The 19,587-nt window shown below is 50.9% G+C and overlaps 1 protein-coding gene across 1 annotated transcript in view; it reads left to right on the top strand.

Moving 5' to 3' along the window:
- Positions 1 to 207: 207 nt before the first annotated feature.
- The window catches only part of BRSK2 (BR serine/threonine kinase 2), a 65,039-nt gene continuing 45,659 nt past the window's right edge, over positions 208 to 19,587 (top strand). Inside the window, exons 1-7 of the mRNA XM_036765328.1 lie at positions 208 to 380; positions 2,150 to 2,266; positions 8,783 to 8,816; positions 9,062 to 9,130; positions 9,971 to 10,117; positions 12,927 to 12,958; positions 13,588 to 13,752. Coding sequence (XP_036621223.1) covers positions 208 to 380; positions 2,150 to 2,266; positions 8,783 to 8,816; positions 9,062 to 9,130; positions 9,971 to 10,117; positions 12,927 to 12,958; positions 13,588 to 13,752 — 737 coding nt within the window. The remainder of the gene's footprint in view (positions 381 to 2,149; positions 2,267 to 8,782; positions 8,817 to 9,061; positions 9,131 to 9,970; positions 10,118 to 12,926; positions 12,959 to 13,587; positions 13,753 to 19,587) is intronic.

The following is a 19,587-nucleotide window of genomic DNA, read 5'->3' as shown; positions in this document are numbered from 1 at the left end:
GCCCTGCCCCTGCCAACTCCATGGGAGCAGATACTGAATGATTGGCTGACACCACACAGATGCGCAGGTTGGGGGGGCAGGTGCCCATCCCAGGCACTCTTTGTGAGTCCAAGTCTTGCAGCCTGGTGGAAAAAGAGATGAAGGGAAGGAGACCAAGTCCAAGGGCCATCTGGGGGCCCAGGGGAAGGGGCAGCATGGGAGGGGGCGATGGCTAATCAGACCTGCACCTTTCCCACAAGATACTTGGTGCTAGAACATGTATCGGGTGGTGAGCTCTTTGACTATCTGGTGAAGAAGGGGAGGCTGACCCCCAAGGAAGCGCGCAAGTTCTTCCGACAGATCATCTCTGCTCTTGACTTCTGCCACAGCCACTCAATATGGTGAGTGGGGTGGGGATGGCGTGCCAGGGATACTGTCCTGCTCCTGTTCTCCCCCTGTCTCTCCAGTCTCTGTCCAGCTCTACTTCTGTCTGTCTCTGCCCCTGCCCCTGTCATCCCCCTCCTTCCAAGATGGGAAGCAGGCTTCCCCCAGCCTCTTCTCTAGCTTTCATTGGCTGGCAGCCCTCTTGGGCTTCCCTCCCAGCCCCAGGCCCCTCAGGCCTAGGGATGTGGGGATAATGGCTTCCATTGGTGTCTACAATTTTCTTCTCCCCTAGAAGGTCTGCCCACTTCTGGAGCTCAAGGCTTCCAGCCTGGGCCACTGGAGAAGGCTCTGCCATGCTTTCTAGAGCTTTCTAGATTGGGTCTCTGGTGACACTGTGCCATACTGTCCCCATTCTCTTATGCAGCCCAACCTGGACAGGGCCATCCCCTTCTTACTCACCCAAAGGGTGCTGGGGGCAGACCTGTGTCCAGGGAGCTGGAATAAGCTAAACTGCCCCCAAGCCTGGTTTGTTTGGAGGACAATCTCCATCAACAATTGACAATTGGGAATAGGGGCTGCAGTCATCGGGAGCAGGTCAGCCAATGGATAATAAGTAGGACTGGCTGGTTTAGCCTTTCCCAGGACGACAAGGACCTGTCCTGAGAAGAGGACGTAGAATGCTTCTTGTCAGGGATGGTAGGGGAGCCCCCCAGACTCCCACTCCCCTCAGTCAGAGAGGATGTGGCTGCTCTAAGAAGAAAGAGGCAGCCTCTGGCCAGCCAGGAGACTTCTGATTGGCTGGCCGTGACATCACCAGTCTGGGTTGCCATTGGTCCCCAACTGCGTGTGTTCTTCTGTGTCTCTGTATGGTGGGTAGTGGGCCCTGGGGGGTTCTGGGATAGGGGGCAGGCATCAGATAAAGCCACCACTCTCAGGAAGCAGGTGTCTGGGACAATAGAGCTAAACTCAGACTCTGCCAACCCTATAGAGCTTGGGGCAGCAGCTATCAGCCCTCACTGAGATTGAAGATGGCAATGGGGGTGGGTGGAGGAGGGGAGCAGCCTGTCCTGATCCACAAAGTCTCTGGGGTCCTGGGCACTCCTCCTGGCCCCAGGCTCAAGGCCCCAGGCTTCCCCTGCCCTGCTCTGCAGAGTGCCCAGGACCTGGGGAAATGAGCTGCCTCCTGGCTGGACCACGCAGCTTCCTTGGCTGTCTCGTGCATCCTCCCGTCTGCCTGGTGCTCAGATTCTGGGAGAGGAGGCCAGGAAGGCTTTTCTGCACAGCCCAAGGTGCTGGGTCACCTACACAGGGGGCCTTCTCCCCTGCTCCCCCCCACCAGAACCTGGCTTCAGCCCATACAAAGGACCTGAGATAACTCCCAGGTGCCTTCCCAGCCCCAGGGCTCTGTTCCCCTTCCCTTCCTCTCCTCAGCCCTCATCCTTCTCCTTGCTCATACGTGTTCCAGTGGAGAGTACTGCCCTCAGAGGCCAGAAGACCTGGGTTCAAATCCTACCTAGAATGCGTACTAGCTGTGTGATCCTTGGCAAATCCCTTCACTTCTCTGTGCCTCAGTTTCCTTGTCTGTAAAAGGAGTGGTTGGAGATGGAAGGAAGGCCTCCTCCTTCCATCTTGTAGGATCCTGGCTTGCCTTCTTCAGCCCAGCCCCAGGCTCAGACCAAGCCAGCCTCCTTTGCCTTAGTCTCCCTCGCAGGGCTCTGGGCTGGGGTGAGCCTCCCAAAGTCCCCTCGCCTGGACCTGGGAGACCATCCGCTCTCCCTCTCCTCAGCCACAGGGACTTGAAACCCGAAAACCTTCTGCTGGACGAGAGGAACAACATCCGAATCGCAGACTTCGGGATGGCATCACTGCAGGTTGGGGACAGCTTATTAGAGACCAGCTGCGGGTGAGTGATATGGGTCCCCAGACCCTCGCCAGGGCTTCTGGCTCCCTCGAGGGAGGGTGGTCCGGGGGGCCGAGCCCAACCGGGACGTCCTACCCAGGAGTCTGCCCGTGCCCGTGCCCATCAAGGCAGCTTCAGGCTCTGGTCTGCTAGGTCTTGGTGCCATCTCCTGGCCAGTTCTAGGCACTGCAGCCCCCAGTTACACTTCATCGGGACTGAATATAGCTGCAAAGGAGAGGGCCTGGCCCTTGCAGGATTCCAGACTTTGGTGCAGCATGTGTGAGGGGTGGGGAGAGGGCGACGCAAGAGAAAAGGACCAGACTGAAAGCAGGGTCGGCCATCTTCCTTTCCATCGATATCCTGGTTCTCAGAGAGAGGGCAGAATGACTTCTGCAGACTCTAGGCTAATCAGGCAATCATTAAGCATTTATTAAGCACCTACTGCATGCCAGGCACTGTGCTAAGCAATGGGCACCCAAAGACAATGACCCCTGCCCTCACAAAGCTTGCCTTCTATTGGGGAGGCAACCTGGACATGCATAGGTCCAGCCCTCTCTTCCACAGTGTGACTTTCCCCATGGTGGTTTCCATATATGGGGGATCAGCATAAGAAACTAAATGGAAATTTGGGAGAGGAGATTCTGCGGAAGCCACAGATGACACAGAAAAAAAATTAGAAACTCAGAAGTGCATAAAATAGATACATAGTATTGTGTAATATCAAGAGAGTTTATTTTCTTTATGCCATAATAATTCAGACTGCTTCTTCTCTGGTATGAAGGAAGGACCAAACAATTTTATACAGATCTTCCAGATCATGGGGGGCCTGTGCCCAAACCCCTGTGCTGTGCAAGAGATAGCTGTACATATACAAGAGCTACAAAGTTACTGGGGGAGCTGAAAAAGGAAACACATAAAACTTTAGCTTTACAAAAGCCAAAGATTCTATTTTTTAAATTTATTTTTAGTTTTCAGCATTCATTTCCACAAGGTTTTGGGTTATAAATTTTCTCCCTAGCTCTACGCTCCTCCCACCCCAATATGGCATATATTCTGATTGCCCCTTTCCCCAGTCTGCTATTCCTTCTATCACTCCACTCCCCCCTCATCCCCTTCCCCCTTACTTGCTTGTATGTCCAGATAGATTTCTATACCCCATTGCCTGTATATCTTATTGCACAGTTGCACATAAAAACAAAAATTTTTAACACTTGTTTTTAGAACTTTGAGTTCCAAATTCTGTCCCTTATAGGTTATACATGTTTTGCTATGCAAAACACTTCCATAATAGTCATGTTGCAAAAGACTAAGTATATTTCCCTCCATCCTAACCTGTCCCCTTTTATTCACTTTTCTCCCTTGACTCTGTCCCTTTTCAAAAGTGTTTACTTTTGACTACCTCCTCCCCCAATCTGCCCTCCCTTCTATCATCTCCCCTCTTTTATCCCCTTCCCCCCTACTTTCCTGTAGGGTAAGATACCCAATTAAGTGTGTATGTCATTCCCTCCTTAAACCAAATCTGATGAGAGCAAGCTTCACTCATTCTCTTTCACCTGCCCCCTCTTCCCTTCCATTATAATAGCTTTTTCTTGACACTTTTATGTGACATGATTTACCCCATTCTATCTCTCCTTTTCTCCTTCTCCCAATATATTCCTCTCTCACCACTTAATTTTATTTTTTTTAGATATCATCCCTTCATATTCAACTCACCCTGTGCCCTTTGTCTATATATACATATATATATATACAAATATATATATACATATATATATATATACACACACACATTCCCTTCAACTACTCTGATACTGAAGAAGGTTTCATGAGTTACCAATATTATCTTTACATGTAGGAATGTAAGCAAAACAGCTCAACTTTAGTAAGTCCCTTATGATTTCTCTTTCCTGTTTACCTTTTTTCATGCTTCTCTTGATTCTTGTATTTGAAAGTCAAATTTTCTATTCAGCTCTGGTCTTTTCATCAAGAAAGCTTGAAAGTCCTCTATTTTGTTGAAAATCCATATTTTGCCCTGAGTGTTATACTCAGTTTTGCTGGGTAGGTGATTCTTGGTTTTAATCCTAGCTCCTTTGACCTCTGGAATATCATATTCTAAGCCCTTAATGTAGAAGCTGCTAGATCTTGTGTTATCCTGACAATGTTTCCACAATACTCAAATTGTTTCTTTCTGGCTGCTTGCAATATTTTCTCCTTGACCTGTGAACTCTGTAAGTTGACTACAATATTCCTTGGAGTTTTCTTTTTGGGATCTTTTTCAAGAGGTGATCAGTGGATTCTTCCAATTTTCATTTTACCCTCTGGTTCTGGAATATCAGGGCACTTTTCCTTGATAATTTCTTGAAAGATGATATCTAGGCTCTTTTTTTGATCATGGCTTTCAGGCAGTCCAATAATTTTTAAATTATCTCTCCTGGATCTATTTTCCAGGTCAGTGGTTTTTCCAATCAGACATTTCACATTGCCTTCCATTTTTTCATTCTTTTGGTTCTGTTTAATAATTTTTTGATTTCTCATAAAGTCACTAGCTTCCACTTGCTCCATTCTAATTTTAAGGCATTATTTTCTTCAGTGGTCTTTTAGACCTTTTCCATTTGGCTAATTCTGCCTTTTAAGGCATTCTTCTCCTCATTGAAAAGCCAAAGATTCTAATGGGGAGGTGAAGACTCCCCTCCTGGGCATTCCTCACAAAGGCATCAGAACAAGAAATGGGGGCAAATGAACTTGACTTTGATCCCTGACACCCACAATCCTTGGATCCTACAGATCCTACAGATCATACAAGAAGAAAGCAAGACTCGCCACAGCGAGCTGGACAGGCTGGGCTAGCCTGGCCTCATTTCCTTTTTTGGACAAGATGGCTAGACTAGTGGATGGGCAGATGGGGAGTAGCTACAGCCACTAGGCTTCACCTAGATGTCAGCAGACCTAGCAGTAAGGGACTGTGTTCGATTCTCAGGCAGAGCCAGATGGAGCAGACCATGAGCAGAAAGACTCTGGGATAGTTTAGCAGCTGACTCTGTTTAAGACAAGGTCTGCAAGAAAGTGACCCAGGGATTTGAGCTTGGCCCTGTGGGCTTTAGCATTTTTATTTGTGACTTGGATAAAGGCTAGTGTTGTGTTCTCACCAAATTTACAGGTGATGACAAGCAGGGAGGGATTGCTAACTCAAGACAGGGTTCAAAAACACCTGGAGAGGTGAGATCACTGGTCTAAGAGGATTAGACTGAATAGGCACAAATGTGAAGGCCACCTCTTGGATTCAGAAAGTCAGCCTCTGACATATGAATGAGACAGAGGAAGCATCCCTAGAGAGCAATTTGTGTGAAAGGGATCTGGAGGTCTTGGTGACCTGGAAGCTGGCTATGAGTTCCCAATGTAACATGGAGACCAAGAGAATGATTGCAGCCTCAGGCTGCACCCAGAGAGGTAGAAGGCCCAGAACTGGGGGCTTGGTCATCCTGCTGGTCTTTACTCTGCTCAGACAACATTGGGGGTGTTGTATTCAATTCTGGCACCATGATCAACAAAAGACATTGATTGACTAGAGAGCACAAAGTCCACCAAGATAGGGAAGGTCTCCAAGTACTTGTGATGTTTAGCCTGGAGAAGAGGCAACATGGGGGATGGGGAGAGGTGGTGATGGCTGCCCTCAGGATTTGTTGGGCTGTGCTGGCAAGGAGGATTCAATTTATTCTGCTTGGCCCCATAGGGCAGAGCTAGGACCATGCAAGGAGGCAGCTTGAGGATCGTAATGTAGGGGAAAACTTCCCAGCAATCGGTGCTCTCCAGGAGCATTGGTCTTCCCCTCTGTGAGAGGTCTTCAGATAAGTCAAGTCAACAAGCATTTATCAATCACCTACTGTATGCCAGATGCTGTGATAAGCTCTGGGGATGCAATGAAGGACAAAATCACAGTCCTTGCCTTCAAGGAGCTCACAGTCTAATGGGAGAGACAACAAGCAAACAACTAATGTTCAAACAAAATCCAGACAGGAAAAATAGGAAATAATCAGCAGATGGGAAAAGCTTCTTCTAGAAAGTGGGATTTTAGGTGAGGTTTAATGGGGCAGGGAAGATGATCGAGAGTTCTAGGCATGAGGAACAGCCAAGTTTCTCTAGGACAGTCTAGAGTCAGGGGATAGAGGAAGTGCAAAGAGTCTAGAGTAGAGCATTGTCGGGGGGAAAGGAGGGTGGAGTAAGGAACGGAACAGTAGGAAGGGTGACATTGTGAAGGGCCTTGGAGCCCAAAGGGAAAGTTCTATATTTGCTCCTGGAGTCGACTGGGAATGACCAGCATTTCCTGAGGGGTGGTTGTTGTCCTCCATGCCCCAAGAGGACCAAGTATACTGGGGTCAGAGTACAGTGTGTCCCACTGTGGCTGGTCAGACCAACAGGACCTCAGAAGGCTCTGACACAGGTCAGGCAATGAGTAGGGGGAAGGGAATGACTTGATCACACCTGAGCTTTAGGGAAATCACTTTAGTGACTAAATGGAGGATGCATCTGAGCAGGGAGAGGCTGAAGCAGGCAGACCCTGCCCTCCTCCCCCAGCAGCTACTGCAGTGGTCCAGGTGTGAGGTGATGAGGGGCTGCACCAGTGTGGGGGCAGGGTCAAAGGAGAGAAAGGTGTCTACATCCGAGAGACGTTATGAATGAATAAAGCATTTACTAAGTGTTTACCAAGTATGAAGCACTAGTCTTAAAAAAAGTTCCCACTCTCAAAGGCTCACAGTCTATCAAAGGAGAGATCAATGGGCCTTGGAACCAGCTTGGATGTGGGGGTGAGGAGCCTAGGGGTCTGGGAGAATGGGGGTGCCCTCAACAGTGAAGGGGAAATTAGCAAGAGAGAAGGATTGGGATGGGGGAAACAAAGAGTTCATTTGTGGATACGCTGAGTTTAAAGTGTCTATGGGACATTTACTCTGAGATGTCCAAGAGGCAGTTGGCAACCCCTGGTCAGAGGTGTTATGGAGAGGATTTCAATTCAGGTCTTGGCTGAGGCCCCTTCCAGCTCAGAGATCCAGTGGTCCTGGTCCCTTCTCTCCCTGGTACCCTCCTTGGGTCCCTAAATCCTATAGACATGTGTCCAGCCTCATCTACAACCATCATGCCAGAGCAACTAGCTGTCTTCTGGACTCCAGGCAAGAGTTGTAACTGGGAAAGTTTCAAAAGCCCTTACACACACGTGTGCAAGCGTGCGCTCGTGCGCGCGCGCGCGCACACACACACACACACACACACACACTGTAACTAATCATCTCTATATCCACCATGGGTCAGGGAAGAATTTTTCCACTCTCCTAATATGTGGGGGGCTCAGACTCTTCTTCAGGCACTGCATCGGTAGTCACGGGTAGGCCTGGCCCTTCTTTTCCAAGAGACATGGCCAGTGGCTGCTGCCTCACTGCAGAAGAGAGAGACCTGAGCCTTCTCTGTCTCTCCTAGGCCCCAGCTGCCTCAGCCACCCTGAGCCTTGGACCCTCGCCTCCTGAAAACCAGCTGAGGGTAGGGCCCTTGGCCTCCATGATGGGAAGGTGCTCAGGGCTCTTGATTGCCAGGGCCTTGTAGTGGGGGAAACAAGCGCCAGCTCTTCCACAAGCCGGAACTCTCCCAGGCCACAACTCTGTCTCCCCCTTAGATGGGTCTGGGGAGCAATCCTCAAAGACAAGGCTGGTCTGGGTCTGCCTCTCAGTGCTGGGGGTCCTGAAAGTCAGGACTGCATCTTCTTCTGTAGCTTTTAAGCAGGAATCTTAGGAGGCTTTCCCTGAGCCACCTGGGCCCTCAGACTGCACCATGGGGAGGACTGACTGCCCCCTAGAAAGTATTGTGCAGTGGGCAGGAGTAAGAAGCTCTGCCTTCAGATCCCATGTTCTTCACCATGGGTTTGCCCCTGAACAAAACTCCTTCCTCTCTCTGAGATGCCTTTGTTTCCCTGTCTCTAACTGTGGACAGTACCAGGACTGCTCCTTCCTAGGGTTTGCAAAATAAGGCATTAGCTAAAAGGAAATTGTTAGCTGCAGGTGAGGGGCTGCCTCCCTCCCTTTGCCACCTGCCCTGCCCTCTGCCACCCTGGTCCCCTAGGCAGGTGATAGCTTCAGCCTAGAGGTGCCCATGACTCTCCATTAAAGAACAGAAGCCACCTATGCCAGCCTCAGCTGGGTCCATTCATTTGCCTACAGCAAGGACTCCTGAGGTGTCTCTGCATTTTTCCCATGTCTTTTCTCCTACTCCTGGAAGGCAAGGGGAAATCATGTCCCCTGGCCCTGCCTTCTCTTGGGAATCATAGGGTTCTACCCTGGAGAACTCTGACCTGGTGTTTGGGGAGTAGTGGTTGAGGACAGGCCTGGCATGGCTTCAGGGGGTTCTGCTAGGGTGGTAAAGGTCTGCCTCTAGGAACAGTAAAGCCTGGAGAGGACTCCTCTATCCCCAGGAAGGGAGGAGAGCCAGAATGCATGGGGCCTGTCCCTGGTGACCTAACATTGTCTCTTTTGCATCCAGGTCACCTCATTATGCCTGCCCCGAGGTAATCCGGGTAAGTGTGCCTGACCTCTCCTCACCCACCTTGAGCACCCCAGTTCCCCACTCTCTGGCCCTAAGGGGAGGGGTGGCCCACTGCATGGCCTTCCCTGGGGGTACCCTCTAGACTTAGCCAGCCTTACCTTGGAAAATGCCAAGCACACTCCTAGCCAGCAGCCATCAAGTCTGGGACCATCCCTTTGGTCAAGTAGATGCCAGCTGTTGGCCAACCTCGAACACTAGCTCTGCATTATCTCCCAGGGTGAAAAATACGATGGCAGGAAAGCAGACGTATGGAGCTGTGGGGTCATTCTGTTTGCCTTGTTGGTGGTAAGTACCCGTTCACCCCCTGGGCCACATGCCAGGCTTGGTAACCCCCACCCCAAGGGACCGCAGGAATCCTCAAGGCCTGGCCGGCAGCTCCAGGGAAGTAGCTTGGTGGTTGGAGCTGTCCATGGTGCTGCTGCCTATTAGTTCCAAGCTAGCCCCAAGGGTCTACTGGCAAAGTAGTCCATTACAGCTTGTCTGACCCAACCCAGAGCCCAATTGGATCTCTTGGCCCCTGCTGGCTCCTCCTGACCCTTCCCAGTCCCTCTTACCCCCTCCTGGGAGAGCTCGCCCTCCTCAGCCAAGACACCAGACCCCTCCCTCCCTCCTCTCCCTTTCTAGCAGACCTGATAAGCCAGCCAGGCAAGGAGAGGCATGCAGGTGTGGACTTCCATATGAGTCTTGCACACATGGGCTCTTCTCCCCAGCATACCCATTCATCCGTGGCTAGCAAGAGTGGGAGAGGAAGAGTCTCTTGTGGGGGAGGCTACACCATTGCCCCCAGAAGGTCCTCTTCACACAGCCTTTTCCTTTCTCCTCCCCTCTCCCCCTTCCACATGGCCTTTTCCTTCCTCCTCTGCCCCCTTCAATGGTCTTTCCCTTCCTCCTCTCCCCCCTGCACATGGTGTTTTCCTTCCTCCTCTGCCCCCTTCAATGGTCTTTCCCTTCCTCCTCTCCCCACTCCACATGGCCTTTTCCTTTCTCCTCCCCTCTCCCCCCTCCACATGGCCTTTTCCTTCCCCCTCTCCCCCCTCCACGTGGCCTTCTCCTTCCTCCTCTCCCCCCTCCACATGGCCTTTCCCTTCCTCCTCTCCTCACCTCCCCACTGTCCTGGCTATGCAGGGGGCTCTGCCTTTTGATGATGACAACCTTCGGCAGCTCCTGGAGAAGGTGAAGCGAGGGGTGTTCCACATGCCACACTTCATCCCACCCGACTGTCAGAACCTGCTTCGAGGCATGATTGAAGTTGATGCCTCCAAGAGGCTGACGGTGAGAAGGCGAGACCCAGGGACCTGGGGCACCCCACCCAGCCCATGCCATTCCCTTCCCCTTCCTTCCCAGCCACTAATGGTGAAGCAAGGACTGAGTTGCTCTGTATGTGTGCACATGGGTGTACATGGGTGTACAAACCTGCACCCTGAGTCTCTGTGTGCGTACACACATATTAGATGTGTGTGTATAAGAGAGCACATCTATGTATACACACTTGTGTCTACACAGGTGCTTTCTATGTGTGCCTATGCCTGTGTGTATAGCATGTGCATACATGTACATGATTGCACATGTATGTGTAAATACGCATGCCTGTGTATGCATGCTCGAGTGTGTGTGTGTATGTGTGTGTGTGTATGTGTGTGTGTGTGTGTGTGTGTGTGCACGCGCGCACAGGTGCCCAGGGGGAAGGGAGTGACCTGTGGTGAAGGAAGAATGGTGCCAATATGCCTGCCTCAGCATTCACATCTCCTCTAGTACCTTGAGCCTCCTCAAAGCACCCCCAATGGGTAGGGCAGAGGCCTAGAACATCCTCCCCTGGAAGGCCACACTCTCACCCCCTTTTCTTCCCTTGCTGCCTTCTTCCTCCCAATAGCCCCTTGGGGCATCACTACCTTTTGTGCTAGAGACAGGCAGGTGTGGGCACTGAGGACTCCAGCCTGAGTCACCCATTGGTCCTCCAGTGTGCCTTGTGGTCCCCCTGGGACTGCCACTGGCTCAGCTCTGGAGGTCACATGGACTGATCTGCCCAGGAAGAACCTCTTTCTGCTTCCATGGGTCCGCTCTGTCCCCTCAGGATCAGAGCAAACACTCTCTGAGACCTTGGGGGACTTTCTTCTGTCCCTCAGAGTCCACATCAGAGGAGGCTTTGATGGGAGTCACCTTTTCTGCTCTGAGGTTGCTGCCCCTGGGCCTGTTTTCTTCCTGTAGCTGCTCCTTTCTCTCTGCCCTACTCTATCTTTTAACCCACTTGAGAGGTTGTCACTGCCCTGAGCACGGTCTTTCTATCTGCTGACCTCACTCCCTGGGGGATGAAGAGGGAAGGAATCAGAAAGACAGCTCCTGAAACCCTCCCCAAGAACCCCAGAAGGCAGCCACCAAGTATAGGTGCATCCCAGCTAGCCTAGTTCAGCTTAAGCCTCCAAGGTGCCTCCTCTAGCTCCTTGTGGGTTTCTAGGGCTCAGGCTCAGAGAATGTCTCACCTAGGAGGCTAGGGCCAGTGCTGGTCTCAGGGGTGGGGATTAGGGAGGTGTCTTTCTTGGACCTCCCCCCATCCCACTGTGATCCACAGGGTCTACTGAGCAGGGATGCATCACTCTCTGCATCTCAGGCTGCAGTCAATCCCACACAGCCAGCCTTGGGTTTGTTCTATGACTGGGGGTCAGGCTGGGAATGCAGCACCCTTCCTGTCCCTCCTTCAGAGTCAGCAAGGCCCCTTCATGGCAGTGAAGCCTAGTGATGGGGCCCTTTGACCACCACACATTCTCTGGTCAGTTCCCCTTAGTCCCAATATGGAATGGTGAGGGAAATGGAGGAGACAGTTACTTTGCATCCCAGGACCAATAAAATGGGCCTCCTGCTTATGCATGGAGCTCTCAATCCATCTATTCATCTTCCTTCCATCCATCCATCCATCCTTCCAGCCATCCATCCACCCACCCATCCATCCATCCATCCTCCCACCCATCCATCCATCCATCCACCCACCCATCCATTCATCCGTCCATTCCTCCCTCCATCCATCCATCCGTCCATTCCTCCCTCCATCCATCTAACCATCTGTCCATCTGTCCATCCGTCTGTCCATCTGTCCATCCATCCATCTGTCTGTCCATCCATCCATCCAACCATATATCCAGCCAGCCAGCCATCTGTCTGTCCGTACATCCATCCATCTGCCTGTCTTTCCATCTATTTCCATCCATCCTCCCACCCATCCATCCATCCATCCATCCATCCATCCATTTACCCACCCATCCATCCATTCATCCATCCATCCATCCATCTACTCATCAATCCATCCATCATCCATCCACCCATTCATCCATCTATCCCTCCATCAATGAGCATTAATTAAGCTCCTCCTGTGTGCCTGGCACTGTGTGCCTAAGGGCTGGGGGTACCAAAATAAAGACTGAGATCATCCCTGCTCTCAAGCAGCATGCATTACATTGCTTAATTCTCTCAGTTTCTTGGTGTGACCTCAACCTTGGGCCCAGGCTGAGGTTTCCCAGAGGACCAAAGCCCAGACCCCAGGTCCTCGGGCACCCACAAGGACAGTAGTTCAGAAGTCAGCCTTTGACTCTGTCCGGTTGTCAGTTTCCTTTTGTTCCCTTCAGGAGTCACAGTGGACCCCACCCCTATGCTCCTGCAGCTGGCCCCTCCCTTCCTTCTCTCAGTGAGGAGACGGTATTTGAGTCTCAAGGATGGGGCCAGGAAGGAGGTTCCTCTGCTCCCCTCAGTTCCCTGGGCCACCAGGCCCTTCTGGGCTCAGGTCTTGTTCCCAGGGGTAGCATCTTGAAGGAAGGCCCAAGGGCCTCTGACCATCCAGGTTGGGGGATTTGGCCTCACCCTGAACAGACTCATCCCTGCTCTTGCTTCCCACTCTGGGTCTCAGCTTTCTCCTCTTTCCAGTGAAAGGCTAGACTAGGTCTCTCAGAGCCTGTCCAGCTCTGACGCCTGTGGCCATGCTCTGCCCTCTTCCCGTTAGCACAGTGAGGGCCTCAGCCCACCTGCAGCCTCCCTCCTGCCCCCACCTAGCCCCACTTCTCCTGCCATACTAACTCCCTGTTTTCTTTCCTTGTAGCTAGAACACATTCAGAAACACATATGGTATATGTAAGTAGCTTCAAAACCCCACTAATCTCCTTCCTTGACTGTGGCTGTGGCCTGGAGGATGTGTGTGCTAGCAAGAGCGGGAGGAGAGCAGGGACCTGTCCAGCTGGGGCAAGTGTCAGTCTCCCAAGGAGCCTGGCCAAGGAACTGGGCCCTGAGGGCCCTGGGAAAAGGAGCCTTGGGGCTCTCCCCTGGGCTGCAGTGGCATGGGCTGGCTTTCCAGCCCAGCCAGCCTGACCTCCTCCCACCTCCCACCCTGGGGCTGAGCCCCTGGGGTGGGACAGTGTCTGTGGCAAGCCCTGGGACATTGTGGGAGTGGGAGGGAGGCAGGAAAGGAAGGAAGTACCTAGTCAGGCTGGCTGACTTTAGGGACCAGGATTTCAGGGTGCCCATGGATGGGGGAGGGCCTGAGTCTGAGCCCAGGACACTCCTGCCTAGGTTCACATCCACCATCCTAGCACAGCTACCAAAAGCAAAATTTGCCCAAGGCTGGAAAGCCTTTGAAGGCAGTCACCTCAGAGGTCAGGGCCCCTCTCCCCACCTCCCTGTCCTTTCCCCAGCTGACTCTGTGGGAGGGAGAAATCCAAGTGGTAGAAAGCCCTTGGTGAGTAGATTTCACTGTCTGTCCACAGAGGAGGCAAGAATGAGCCGGAGCCAGAGCAGCCCATCCCCCGAAAGGTGCAGATCCGATCCCTTCCGTCCCTGGAGGATATCGACCCTGATGTGTTGGACAGCATGCACTCTCTAGGCTGCTTCCGAGACCGAAATAAACTCTTACAGGACCTCTTGTCGGAAGAGTGAGTCCGGGGGCCAGGCTGAGGTGGGGGCGGGGAGCTGCTGGAAAGGTCTGGGACTTCTCTCTCCCTCCTTGGCCTGTGAGGTCCTCCCTCCCTCAGCCCCTTCACTTGCCAACTTGTTGTCCATCCCAACAACTGCCAGCCCAGAGGCCTAAACTGGAGAGGCCACTCTCTGGTAGCACAGCTCTAGTCCTTCAGCAGTCAATTGCTTCCCTCCTTGATCCTGGCCAATAAGAAACAAATCCAATGTTGTCCAAAGGAATGTTTACTGCAAACCCAGGAAAAGTCAGGATTACCAAGAGCTGACATGGCCTCCTCAGGCGGTAAAAACCACACCAGCCTGTTTTGTTTTTGACAAGATTCCTAAACCATTAGGTCAGGGGTGGCTGGAGATATTTAGGGATATTCTAGGCAGACATTTGACCATGTTGGTGAGGGACAGCACAGTTAGGCAGATTCAGACCTGGCCAGATGACCACACCTTCAATTGTCATTGAAGCTTCCATGTGATCTTGACAGCAGGTCTCCACTGGGGTGCCCCAGGGCTTTGTGCTTGGTCCAGTGGTATTTAATAATTTTCTCAATGACTTACAGAAAGTGAAAAAGGTGACACCACCCTGAGAGGGAGAGCTAACAAGCTAGAAGCAGTCAGTACTCAAAATGATCAGTTAGAACACTGAAATTTAATAGAGAAAAAGTATAAATTAGGAAGGTAGGTAGGGCACCTATAAGGTGCCAGGCACTGTGCCAAGCACTGGAGAGACAAATGCAAGCCAAAAAGTCTGACAGGTCTGCCTTCAAGGATCTTGCATTCTAATGGGGGAAGATAACTTATAAAAGGAGCTGGAAAGTTTGAGGGATGGATGGGGATTAAGGGTTCTTGTACAGAGGAAAGTATGGAAGTCCAGAGAGTCAGAAGCATAGCCAGGAAGATAATGAAGCGTAACTGGTTCAAAAAATTCCATTTCATAAGTACAAGATAGGGAAGACATGGCTAGACCCTAATTCATCTGAAAAATATCTGAAGGCCTTAGGGGACCACAAAGTCTCTTTGACTCAACAGTGTGATATGGCAGTCAAGGAACTCTTAGGCCTATTGTCAAGTCTAGGGAGATGGCCATCCCACTAATCTACCCTGGTCAGATCTCTTCCAGACTATGGCAATCCATATGGGGAACCACAGTTTTGAAAGCATGTTGATGAGAAGGAGGGTGTCCAGAGGAGGCAACCAGAATGGGGAAGGTCCTGGAATCCAGGTCATATGCATATCTGTTGAAAGAATGAAGGATTCTGAACCTGGGGAGAGGAAGATGAAGAGAAAGACAAGACATGAGAGCTGTCTTCTTTCTTTGTTTTTTGAGAGGGGGTAAGGCAGGGCATTTGGGATTAAGTGACTTGCCCAAGGTCACACAGCTAGTGTGTCAAGTGTCTGAGGTCAGATTTGAACTCAGGTCCTCCTGACTCCAGAGCCTGTGCTCTACTCACTGCACCACCTAGCTGCCCCTTAAGAGTTGTCTTCAAGTGTTTGGAATGATGGGAAAGGGAATAGACTGTTTGATTTGGCCCTGATGGGAAGAACCCATACAATGTGGAAAGCTGCAAAGAGCTGGCTTTAGCCAACATGTCAGCAATATTGTTTTTCCTCGTTAGCGGGCTACCTTGAGAGGATATACTTCTCCAACACTTGGAGATCTTCCAGCAAAAGGGTGACTGTTGCTTGGTCACTGAATCACCACATACCGAGCTGCTGTCAAGACAATGCTTGGTCAGGCACAGGCTAAAGCAGGTGCCTCAGAGGTCCCTTCCAGTGTGTAGAGGCTGGGATTCCAAAAAGAAGACCGATATCAGTGAGTTCATAAAGCACAGCCCTATCCTGACCCCACTAACATTTGGCCACCATTTGGTTTGGCTGCTTTTTGAACCCATCAGCATTGTGCCCTCTCCTGCTTTAGGCCCTGTCTTAGGTGAAAAGGTCAAGCCAGCACCTCGTTCCTTAGCCTCAGTGCCCATCCCTTCCCTCAGAAGTAACTTGCTCTTCTCTCTGCGGGGTCCCAGACTCTTGTCCATGGTCCTAGCCTGTACTGCCCTCTGCTTTTGGCTGCCAAGTGCATCATAGATTATCCATGAGCCTTGATCCCTAGTCTCTAGAAGAAGAAGTCACGTGCTATGTGACCTCCAAGACCCCTCCCTTTGCCCTTTGGCTGTCTTGTAATGACTTTAGCAAGCTCTATGGCTCTGGCCCAAGGAGGTCCTCTCCTTGCCCCAACCAGCTTCTCTCTGCCTTATTCATTTTGCCTAAAGCAAAGTCACTAGTTAGTCAGTGATAACGGGGCCATTTATGTAGCACCATAGCCTACCGGAACCTTTTAACAACCCTGGGAGGGAGGGGGCACAGGGATAAATAGCCCATTTTGTAGAAGAGGAAACTTCAAGAGGTGAAGGGCCTCCCAGCTAGTGTCAGAGGTGGACTTCCTTGCTCCACCCCTAGGTTGCTGCTTGCTACAACTCGCTGCCTCGTGGGTTCAGAGCCTGCTGTCCAAGGGTCTAGACCCAAGGGCCCCTGGGTCTAGCCTCTCCAGCATACCCCTGTGGTGTTTCCCTCCAGTGGGTTGAGAGCCAGAAGTCTTCCTCAGACAGGATACTCAGTGGTTCTATAGGGTCAAAAGCATGAAGCCAAGACAAGACGGGAAGCTGCTGTCTCTTCAGTGGAGTGGACACGAGGCAGAACTGAAGCTATGAGATGGGTGCATTAAGAGGCACAGCTTCCAGAACTGGGAAGATGATGGCCTTTATGGCCTCTGCCCTGGCCATACTCCAACTGGAGGACCATTCAATTCTTAGGGTCACAATTTAAGGACATTCACAGAATTACAGAATCTGGAGTTGGGAGGGACCCCAACATCCTCTAGTCTCATCCCTATACAAAGGACTCCCCGATCTAAGATACCAGACAGATGGCCATCCTGCTTCTGCTTGGGAGCTCCAGGGGAGGAAACCCACCACCTCTACAGGCAGCACATTCCTTTTTGGGACAGCTCTCATAGTTAGGATATCAAGCCTCAACCCGCCTCTTTGCACCACTCCCTCCACTCCCCCTGCTCCTGGCTCTGCTGTCTGGGGCCAAACTAATCTCTCCTCTGCAGGACAGCCCTTTAGATACTCGAAGACAGTTCTCATTTGTCCCCTGAGTATTCTCTTCCCCAATTTAAACACTTCCAGCTCCTCCAATTAATTCTCTTATGTCATGCACTCAAGACTAGGTTACCCTCCAGGCTATCAATGTCCTTCCTAATCCTTTGTGCCTAGAAATGGACCCAGTCATTTAGATGAGGTCTGCCCTGGGAAGTGCACAGTGGACAATCGTTTCCCTAGCACTGAAGCTCTGACCACCCTATGGCAGCCCAAGACTGCATTAAATTTTTGGCTACCAAGTCACCCTGCTGACTTATATGGTCAGCTCAGACTCCCATATCCTTTCAAAACACCTTATGCCTATCCATGACTCCCTCATCTTATTCTGGAGGAGTTGGGGGCAGGATTGTGCCCAAGTGGCATGTTTAACCCTATCCCTGTTTGATCTCATCTTATTAGATCAGCCCAGTGCACTGGCCAACCTGTCAGGACTCTTGGGAATCCTGACTAACAGACACTGTCAGCCAGGCCCCAACCCCCACCCTTCAGACTTGATGAGTATTTTTTTATCTCTGCCTTTATCCAAGTCATTGATCATGATGTGAATTGGCTCAGGGCCAAGCACAGTTCACTGAGGTACTCCACTGTAAATCTCCTGCCATAATGACATTGAACAATTAACTCCTCCTTGAGTCCAACCACTCAGCCAGTTTTAAATCCACATGATTTTATTATTGTCTATTTTTTCTCTCTCTAAGAATGGCATGAGATAATTTATTCAAAGTTTGGCTAAAACCTAAGTTAACTCTAATGTTCCCTTCATCAACTCGTCCACTTTTAATGAAGTCATCCATGGTGGCTCTTTGGAATCGCTGCTTCCTTGTCACCAACCATCCCTCTAATGATCTGTCCTCTAGTTCTCCCCAAAATCCCAGTCAAGCTCACTGGCCTCTGGTGTGCATGCTCTGTTCTCTCCCCCCTTTCATGAAAATTAAACATTTATAAAGCCTTTCCAAGCTCGTGGTACCTCTCCCATTTTCCATGGTGGTCCAGATGTCACTGACAATGATTCAGCAATCACAGATGTCATCAGTTCATGTGGATCAGGTGACTTGACTTCATCCAGGTGCTCTCTCCCTGGTTCCTCCCTTACCTGGGGGACCAACTCTTAGTTAATCATTGTGGTTTTGCTGCTTCCAGTGTATAAGTCATTGTTATTGGCAGAAAAAACACAAGCACAATTTTCTCTCTGCCGTCACCTATTCTTGGCCCACTGAGAGGTTGGAAGAATGCCAGACGAAGGTCACTAGCATAATGGTCCCAGTTCATGTCTAGTAAAAACCTAGAAGATTACAGCTGAGCCTAGATCCCTCAAGAAACTCCCTAGCAAAGAGGTAAAGGGGCACCAGATAAGGCAGTGAACAGTGAAACCCAAAGGAAACTCTACTATTCAGAAGCCTGTGGGAGCTCAGACCAGAGGCACACTGCAGGGATAAAAGCCAGTGTAGTCTCTGGCAAAGAGCATGAAACCAGCAAGATCTTGGCCCTGGACTGTCAAGCCTCAGCAAGAGAAAAAACTAGGTCCTAGTGGGTCACTGCATGGGGCATGAACACCCAGGGTGCTCTGGGAGACCGGATGCCCATTCGATGTCGCATGTCCAGTAAGGGCTGCTTGAGTCTCGGCAGTTCACAAAGCCCACAGAGCAAGAAGAAGGGGACAGCAAGGAAGAGATGGAAGTGAGGCTGAGGTCAGAGCCCCCAAGAGACAGAAGCAGAAACAGGGGAATGAGATGAGTCTCAGCTCTCTGTGCCAGGCCAAGGTTCCGTGCAAGAACAGAGAGAAGATAGGATTCTCAGCAGCAGCAGCAGCAGCATCCAGGGGCTGCAGCATGAACAGCACCACCACGGCACAGGGGGCAGGCCATGTGGATCTGTGCAAACATTAGCATCCAAATCAGCAGACCCTGCTTCAGATTGTGTTCCTGGTGATTCCTACATGTATGTCTTTGGATAAGTCACTTCTCCCTGGGTCTGTTTTCTTCTGTGTAAAATGAGGTGATTGGACTAGATGCAAGCTGTGGATTTAGAATCCAATGATGGGAGAGAACCTCAGGGTTGAGCCGCCTCTTCCAGGAGTCTAAGGGGGACAAAGCCCAGGCTTGGCACCAAGTCTCCAACCAGGAGCTGAGGTCTAGGGACATGGTGGGTCATTGCTTGGATCGAAGCCCTAAAGTCTTTCAGGGTTACTTTCCTTTGCAGCGCTGACGTAATTGTGTGCACTGATCTGGTTCTGCTCACGTCGCTCTGCATCAGTTTATGCTTGGCAGGATTCTCCAAAATGGCCTCTCATCGCTTCTGTGGCAAAATAGTCCTTCATTTCATTCACGTGCTGCAGGTTGTTCAGTCGTTCCCCAGCTGATGGGCAACATCTTTAAATCCTAGTTCTCTTGTTTCTTCTTCTGTCCTTTCTTATCCCCTTCAGGACAGGTGAGTTTGTCTCGCTTTGGACTCTTCCCCTCTCATGCACTATCATCCTAGCTCCTTCTTAATCCACGCCCCTCCCCTGGCCACCATGTCACCTGTTCTCCTGTTGAGTTTGCTGTAATGCTTCACCTGACGTTTTGTGTGCAGGTAAATGTACGTGCGCATTCCACCTTCCGTTGTCTGTTTCAGACGAGAATAAGATTCACCTGATGCTGTTCC

This window comes from Trichosurus vulpecula, chromosome 6 (genome assembly GCF_011100635.1).
Source record: "Trichosurus vulpecula isolate mTriVul1 chromosome 6, mTriVul1.pri, whole genome shotgun sequence".
Lineage (NCBI taxonomy): Eukaryota > Metazoa > Chordata > Mammalia > Diprotodontia > Phalangeridae > Trichosurus > Trichosurus vulpecula.
This window is presented reverse-complemented; position numbering and strand designations above follow the sequence as displayed.